General features: G+C 31.3%; 1 protein-coding gene across 1 annotated transcript in view; it reads left to right on the top strand.

Annotated features, from left to right (window-relative positions):
• Positions 1-487: 487 nt before the first annotated feature.
• Positions 488-9,533, top strand: part of LOC124370688 (proton-coupled amino acid transporter-like protein pathetic) — a 29,593-nt gene continuing 20,547 nt past the window's right edge. The window contains exons 1-2 of the mRNA XM_046828976.1: positions 488-642; positions 8,057-8,199. Of these exons, the coding sequence (XP_046684932.1) occupies positions 8,084-8,199 (116 nt within the window). The 5' untranslated portion in view covers positions 488-642; positions 8,057-8,083. The remainder of the gene's footprint in view (positions 643-8,056; positions 8,200-9,533) is intronic.

The raw sequence follows: 9,533 nt of genomic DNA, 5'->3' as shown, positions 1-9,533 counted from the left end.
GTAGGGCTGGAGACAAGAAATAAAGGTTGTACCTTTGACCCTAGGAGTGCAATAACTTTCTGCCCAATCCTTAAGTGATTAACATATGTTATAAACATATACGTTGCTTAGTTAAAAATGTGTTCAAGTTTCAATCTGTATTATAGATAACATTTAAATTAAATATAGTTATGTAAATTGAAATATTAGTGTAGTTGTTGACATGGGTTGATTTGTAAACAAGTTGTCTGTAACCTAAATCCCGCCAAGAATAAATACCTGATTCTATTATAAAGCCAGGTTGTCAGCTTCCGGGAGATTCAAGTATTAAAATTAAAATTTTGCTCTCTAGTGTAACTTAAAACGTTATATACTAAAATTGTAAAATGTTCCGGGAAATCCTCAAAGTCTTCAGCCATCAAAAAGGATTCCCTCCCCCCACTTGTATCTCCATTCCTCAGTTTGGTTTGCAGTTTAGTCAATTCTTAAAGCCGCATAAGTGGAGGAGCCAACAGTCCCTTGTGAACCACAACAGCAGCAGCAGGGGTACTCGATGTTATCAGCCCGATAGCTTCTGGTTAGACATCGATTGGTGGTGCGTCGCGACGTGCTATAGCAGTACGCCTCATTACCCGCCAGGCCGTCCGTCAGCTCGCACTGCAGGTACCGCCTTATTAGACTCTTGTTTACTCCCTTCTACTTCTCTTATACTTCCACTGATTTTATATTTTAGCGACTCACAAGAAATTAAGGCAGTAAAATGCTACTAAACACTTTGTAAAATTTTAGTTTTCGACACTTTAGTCACTAACTTATTTTTGGAATAAAATAATAATCAGTAGGCGTTATTGATAACGTTGACATTTTAAACATATACATATATCTATATGCATGTCAGCTTAGCTCCCGCCCACATAATCTTGCCTCTTACTATTTATTGAACTCAGAGGTTAAAAGTTTTTGAACTAAAAAAAATCTGAAGATTACTAGATTTGAATCGTATGTATTACTTTGGATACATCAAAACAATGTTAATTTAATGATGCGGTAACTGTTGTAGTGGCAGCCATTCTATTTCAAAATGATAGGCTGGGATGACGCGTTAAAAATTTGTATAATTATCACAAGTTAGTTACTAAATAAATATATACGTAGCGAGTTTATATTTCCATTGCGGCTATAAATTTATGTTATACGGAAATTTTTAATTCTTACTTCATTTATAAATAATTTAAACAAATTTTTAAAACCATACCATTCCATAAAAACGTCCAAATTAAGTTATTTGTTTATAGTTGATTACTGAAAATTGATCATTTGAAAGGATAAAAAAATTACACAAATTGTTTAATATGGTACATAAACAAAACATTACGTTTAGAGCACTGAAATATATTGTCTCCTTCAGTATAAAAAAAAACAGAGACATAAGGTTAATCATGTGCATAAAACATTTCAATATATGGAGATAAACTCATAAAATCTAACTTGGCAACAGAATAAATATAAAAAATGCCTATACCTGAAAGTTCAGAGCTGTCAGAAGAAACACATTCCGTACCACTGGACAGTTCTCATATTCTCCAGTGTGTGTAACATGTGGTGTACATTGAGCAAATTACATTTAAAAGGAAAAACAACATTTTTTAAATACTGTTAGTGTAAACATTTACCATTTTAAAATATCATCTTTAATGAACGTATTATAATAGGTATTTAGAATATAGACATTGTTAATTAGAAATTATTTTTTAATTTAGTATATAAGAAGGTATTATTTGACAATTTTCAATGTTTTTTTCCATTAGTGACTACGTGCAAAAATTCTGTTTTATAAGAATTTACAACCAAAACTTTTACTGATATGATAACTTTTGAATTGGAGATAAGTATACACTATGTAAATACGTGTGCAAATATATTGGTTATTTAATAGTGAAGATGTGTTTATGATACATTTTATTGTTTAGTTTGCTGTAAAAATTAATTTTAATTTTAAGTACAATATTTATTTTTAATATTAAATAGCAAATATAAATAGATCATAATATTAAATTAACGAAATTGTTTTTTGTTTGTATAGAAATTAGCTAGGTCTGTATCGGAAATGTTGCATTCTAATGATGAATTAAGACTATGTTCATGTTTGGTAAATTAATAAAAGTGTGTTCATTACACTATTCCTTCATTCTTGGTAAATGAATAAGTGTGTACATGACACTATTCCTTCATTCTGCAAAAGATTATTTTCATGAAACTTAACCATATAAAATTAATTATTCAATTAGATGGATTATTACCATGATATTTTATTTCCAGACTGTAATAGTAACCGTATTAAGAAATTTAATATACCAACTATTACTAAATGTACTCAAGTACCAAGATACCGTTATTATTAAAACAACGTTGTTTCTTCAAATGTATTAACTAGGAAAATCAATGTATTTCTTTACTCATAAAAACGAAGAAGCAGCTACCAAACTTATATCAAAAATAAATTAGTTTATATGTTTACAACTGACTGTTTTTCACCATACAAAGCAAACGTAATTTATGTTTTGATAACTCAAAATTTATCACCAGTTTCAGTACATTTGGCTGGAATCAATTTAATTCCAGGTTTATACAATAAATATGATCACTATAATATAAGCTGTATTTGTTACTTATTAGAAGATGAAGCTTACAAGTGTTTAGCTTATATATTCAAGAGGAAAACAAATTTCACAATCGATGTGTTAAAACAATACTTCATGAAATTTTAAGGAGAAGTATTAGAAAAGCATTTATTTTTAGGATCCATATTTAGTCGGAACATATTAAAGTACAAATTAATATACTACTTTTGTAGAATCGATAACTATTTATTTCCTCACGAAACTTGCCCCATGAACTCGATAAAAAATCTAAAATAATTTTCCTAATTTAAATCTTTTTTAAACTTAAAATTCTTCCACTCTATTGTTAAGCTAACCAACTGTTATATTTTGTATTTCAAAATATTAAACCTTCTTATAATTTTTAAACCTTAATAGCCACCGATAATAATATAATCCTGCTTTGTTCTTCCATTAAAAAAAACCTAGATAGCGGAAAAATTTTAGTCTAGAATTTCTTGAAGCCCGATTGTGAACATATTAGAACTTTTAATTAAACCTCAATGAAAAAATTCTGGTCTACACAGGGTCAAATGATATTTTTCTATAGACCTTAAAGTTATTCCTCAAATTTGTTATGTCCGTCAATATTTATAGTTTAGCATTGAAGCCAAACCGATAATAACATTGTAAAATATTATTTATTTATTTAATATTAAACAGGCTCTCAAAACAAATTATTATCTGATTTTCTGTATATATGTATTAGGTCTGCCTGTAACTGTTTGCATGTATTTAAGTCTAAATTAGACAAGCAGCAAAAATGCATGTTTTCCAATTCATCAGTATGTACGTATACAGTATATTCAGTCACATTTTTATATTTTTTCTTGTAAATACACAACGGTGGTTTGTTATTCGAATGAATTTGACATACCGGAAAAGCTCTACGATTTAAACTATTTCCAGTGATTATTTTACAATTTGTCTTGATAGTACAGCGGTTTTAAAGAAAATTTATTGTTGATACACAGATTAATCGCAAAATTAAGGCTCCTGTTCATTTAAATATGACGAAAGGAAACAGACTGACAAACCCACTGATCAGTTAATGTTGTTCTTGCTTTGTTTGTAAACGAATCTCAGTCAAACCGGATAAACTCTTTTATGAAATCAGATGGAAATAAAGGCAATATTTAAACAAATATAAGCACACACTGAGATAAGCCAGGATGGAAGCAGCGAGTTATTTACTTAAACAAGAAGCAGAGGTAATCCTAATCCACTCATTTTTATGTTTTGTTAGTGCCAATATTGTAATGACAAAGGCTAGGTATGAGAACCAAAAAGTCTTATTGAACACTAAACACTTTTGTACACTTGTTTGTTTTTTAATTTTATTTTCCCCATACTGTATCAAATTGTTCGGAATCTTTGGTTGCCTCACTGTGTTACAGTGTGCATCAGACAAAGCATGTTCCTGGACGTATACAGGTAAGTTCAAGGTTAATCTTCCAGCCAGGGATCCTTCAGGTCTATCTAGAAATTGGATTGGACTCAAAGTGATAAGGTTTTCGTTGTGGCTTTCCTAGTGACAGGATATCCAAGAAGGGTAAGGGTGGGGATTGACGCGGCCTCCTGCCGAGATCCCGTGGAACACCATCCTACTAATGAGGTGATAGCTCTACTGTATTTACAGTATATATGCTCTACAGTATATATGTAAACGTCTAGCTCAATTTTTGTCTCGTTCATGTTTGCTGGTACAATTATCCTTTGCGGCAAAACTATGACTATCGATCAAGTTATCTCTACACCAACATTGTGGTTAGTGATGTGCCGCTTCTGAACATCACTTAAGTTTACCAGAAGATGTGAGAGTGGCATATGTTCTGTATCCAGTGTAGAATCTACTAAATCAGTATAAACTGAGACGTTGGTTTTAAGTCGGATTATATTAAAATTTGGAATAGATTTTTTGTGCTGATCAGGAATTGATAGTGAATATCTTCAGAGACAAAATAGATACAGCCCCAAAGTAAAACACTGTCGACAATAATTTTCAATAGGAGTTGTTGGTGAAGGTTCCTTTACAAATTTTTACACGGTCCATATTTGAGATGACATTCTTTACTTCGTATCTCGATCCAGAGTTGATAATAACTATTGTATATTGGCCTGTATAGAATACGTTTTGTGAATGGACCATGACGTGGTGATTTTATAGGTTATTATAATATACTGATATATTATTAAACAACCCTAAAAGATACGAGATGTGACTGTCATTTGATTTTTTTTAATTTGACTCTTGACGAAAATGGCGAATGCTTTGTTCTACGCTTAGCCTGTACTATTTATAGAGCGTATTCGTAATTATTAGAAAGAAGTGATAAGATATTTATTAAGGACATTTAATTATTATTTTAACATGCAGTCATTTGTTTCACTTATATACTACATAAGCTGTGACGTGTATGTGAGAGCGACTTAACTAATAAGATTCTTCTTTTATAATAAGGTATCTGCACCCAAACTATACAAAATAGTCATAAGATTATTATAGAAATGGAATATTTAAACAAATATCTTGTTGCTATATTTGAGTAATTGTAATAACTGGTACATTTTGTGGTCTTTAAGTTGGACAAATATCAACTAATTATGTCAGTCAGTTCAAGTGTATTGTTATTTTAACAAGACATTTCATAGAACTTGATAATTTGCAGCACATAAAGTGTTTTATAGCCAACTACCAATGAATGTGAGACTGTCCGTGACAAGTGAGTGTTTTTAAGCACGTTTCAGACATAAAGTAGAATTTTCCAGCTAGTTAAGAACTGTGATATTACAAAGTGCAAACAAAACAAGACTATTATCAACCCACTTCTGTTTGTCACTGCCACAGTAGAACGAGCAATCGCAGGTTGATTCGATTGCGCCGTAATATTCCGTCGTCGACCGAAATATTTGAGTGACACCTCATTATACATGGACACATTGGTAAATAGATTTATCTCCAATGCGTCGCGCCGACCGTGTTTCAATCTGATTCAAATAGGGTAGCATTATGTGTATGTAGGCTGTATGTGTGTGTAGGCTGTTTGTTTGTGTGTGTGTGTGTGTTTTGTGATTTGTAGGATGAGGACTAGGACAATGAGGAAATGAGGTTAAAGAACGTACCATAAATTGCCTTTTAAACATTTTCCCACCAATTGTATCTCAAAGATTTATTACTCAACTTAACTACCACATCCATCGATAGACAACATAGGTAAAGGAAAGATTTAAAACAATTAAAAGGAAAATGTGATGCAACAAGTTCGAAATGTACATAGGTCCCATTCAACTCTAACAGTGTTTATATGCCAAAAGTGTCAGTAATCGTGAAAAATACTAATTCTAAATGACAGGGAACTAAACTTCGATCAATTGCCATAGTTTTTTTTTAAACTATAATGAGATGTAAAAAAAATTTGAAACCAGCTGACAGGGTTTGAAAGTTAAATAATAAATCAGTCTGGAGGGACTCCTTTCAACTGTCACAGCGTTAAAAAAAGAGAACTGTGCCAGAGATTTTGTAGGCATCTCATGCAATGACATCACAGATCACTAGTTAACATCAGATGACATGTAAACATACACGGTTCCTATACCTTGAACTGCATGCCCCTCCCCGCTGCTAACTTCCCATTCTCATATTTTACATTCTGAGACAGGTCTTTTATATTTTTTACTTAAAGTTAATTGCCAAACAAGTATGTTTTATTCTAACTTGATATGAAATAAAGAGCTATGTTGTTAATGAATACTAATAATATTATTAAATACCACAGGTACACTTTAACTTTATAGACCCATTCTAATTGTCAACCCAAAAGATTTTACTCCCCATCTTTGAAATTATGAATTGTAATATTTTAAGTTTAAATAAATCTCAATAACTTGATGTTTATCAGTTTATTTACTGAGCATATCAATGGCATTGCCCCGAATCCCAGAAATCTATAGTTAAATCTGTATTCACTAAACCGAACCTTAAAATGGTTCTTTAACAAATATTTTTGGCATGCATATTTTCGGCGTGAGTTGTAAATAGTGTAAATAGTGTAGTGTAATACTGTAAAAAATTAAAAATACGATTTTTAGCAGTACTTTTTTGGATTAGCATAGCAATGAATTTTAATGAGATTGACAGGGAATCAAACGACATTATCAATATTGAATTTATATTCTTGCATTAGATGTTATATATTTTTATATTTACTTTATTTTTTCTCAGTGTAAGGGCACTGTTAAATTATAATATTTCTAAGAAAATAATAGTTTAATTAATTAATAGAAGTAAATTATCTAATTCCAGCTCTTTTTTGCTCGTAGGCCACAGGCCTTTTTTCATATCGCCTGTAGAGCTGGCATTAGATAATTTACTTCTATTAATTAACTAAACTATTATTTTCTTAGAAATATTATAATTTAACAGTGCCCTTACACTGAGAAAAAATAAAGTAAATATAAAAATATATAATATCTAATGCAAGAATATAAATTCAATATTGATAATGTCGTTTGATTCCCTGTCAATCTAATTAAAATTCATTGCTATGCTAATCCAAAAAAGTACTGGTAAAAAATCATATTTTTTAATTTTACTATTTAAAACTCACGCCGAAAATATGCATGCCAAAAATATTTGTTAAGGAACCATTTTAAGGTTCGGTTTAGTGAATACAGATTTAACTATAGATTTCTGGGATTCGGGGCAATGCCATTGATATGCTCAGTAAATAAACTGATAAACATCAAGTTATTGAGATTTATTTAAACTTAAAATATTACATATTTTATCTGTAATATCTCAATTGAAAATAAATCTGATCTGATTTGAAGTTGAATTAAAGAAACTTCAGTCACTAGGTGTGTATTGTTAGGTTATAATTATTTTGCTCATCCAACGCAGAGTGATACATTAATATTGTATTCATTTAAACTGTTTGTTTAAAATTTAAATTGTTTACATTAACGTATAAGTATTTCTTTGTTTGTTTTGTTTTTTTTATGTCAAAACCAAAACAAAACGGGATACTAGGACATTGTAATGATATACTGTGATGTACAGGTATATCTATATTACAGTAAACTATGATGTAGATAGAACGGATGACGAGACCGGTTCATCCTAAGTTCCCTGGGACTGAGATATTGACAAATGTTTGCAAAATAGAGTGATTACGTAAAGCATTGATTTGTTTTTCTGGGGTAAACCATTTTATATTAGTAATATTTATGAAGAAACTCAATTGGCTTTAGTTTGTTATTTTATTAGTTGGTTTTTAATGCAGGCATGGGAAACTAATGTTGTTTTTTAAATATTTATTTTTAATTAATACTTCTCAATAAAACCATCCGTGAAGACGCTGTTGGTCCTTTTGGTAGTATAATGTGAAAGTCCCTTTTAACACTTTATGGTGTTGCAGATATACCAGCAGCTGTTTGAGACAACCATGTCTAACAGCTCCACCGCCAACTTGGTTAACACGCAACCAAGCGCCAGGGTCAGTACAGTCTCCAATAAGTACTACAACCCTTATCAGCACCGTCAGGTCCCTCACCCGACCACGTGAGTACTTTATCTTCGTACGCTCATCAATTAGAAATAGGAGTGCTAATACTACATATATGTGACAACAGCGTGGCATATTTATGGTAAACAGGAGTTTTCAGAACACGTATATATATATATATATATGTGTGTGTGTGTGTGTGTGTGTGTGTGTGTGTGTGTGTGTGTGTGTGTGTGTGTGTGTGTGTGTGTGTGTGTGTGTGTGTGTGTGTGTGTGTGTGTGTGTGTGTGTGTGTGTGTGTGTGTGTGTGTGTGTGTGTGTGTGTGTGTGTGTGTGTGTGTGTGTGTGTGTGTGTGTGTGTGTGTGTGTGTGTGTGTGTGTGTGTGTGTGTGTGTGTGTGTGTGTGTGTGTGTGTGTGTGTGTGATGTAAACAAATACATAGTAAATTGTTAACTCGAAAAGAAAAATACCCAGTTACGCATATGTTTGATACGAATATGAATATTAATTACTATGAGGTACTATATTAGATGAGTTACATGTTAGTAGCCAAGGCCAACTGTATGTTGATAAATATATTATTTAATGGCCTAATTCTCAAGGACAACCAAGGGGATACTCATAATGGGGAATGAAGCACGGAGATTTCTGCTGCTATGAGTATTAGCTAGGTCAAAATATATGTTAGCAAATTTGTTAACTAATGAACCAATGATCAAAAGCAACCAAGGGAATCTTCTACATACTGTCTGAAACATGAAGAACTTTATATTGACTATATTGCTAGCCAGCTGTTATCGATAACTAGGCTATATGTTAATGACCAAAAAACCAATGCCAACCAAGGAAATCAGGCTAAGCAGCTAATATCCAAACCTCTAATGTAAAGTTTTAACCCTTCAAAATGTGTGAACTTAAAGGTAACGCAGTATATCATCCACGCAAGTGCACCGAGTGACACAGGATTTCCTATTGCATACATATTTTTGGCAAAAACCACTCCTTCCCGTCAAGAGAGGAAAACAATCAGTACATTAATTAGTATTACTTAATTTTATCTTCATAAATAATAATTAATGTTAAACTAGCAATAATTTTGAGTGGAAATCTATGTTTTCTTAGTGTACATCTCATTAAATTCATAATAGTAAATTCAAATTATATATATTACATATTTAATATATATATATATATATATATATATATATATATATATATATATATATATATGTATATATATTAAATGGTTCCATATATGTGATATCTATTGTATATATCACATATACAAAGCAAATATTATTTAAGCTGGCATAAGGCCACTCCTCATTTGGATGAGTGTTAGAAAAATCTATTACTCTGGGTAGTGTAAAATGTTTATTCCTTCTGTTCG

The sequence above is a fragment of the Homalodisca vitripennis genome, chromosome 1 (genome assembly GCF_021130785.1).
Source record: "Homalodisca vitripennis isolate AUS2020 chromosome 1, UT_GWSS_2.1, whole genome shotgun sequence".
In the NCBI taxonomy this organism is placed as follows: domain Eukaryota; kingdom Metazoa; phylum Arthropoda; class Insecta; order Hemiptera; family Cicadellidae; genus Homalodisca; species Homalodisca vitripennis.
This window is presented reverse-complemented; position numbering and strand designations above follow the sequence as displayed.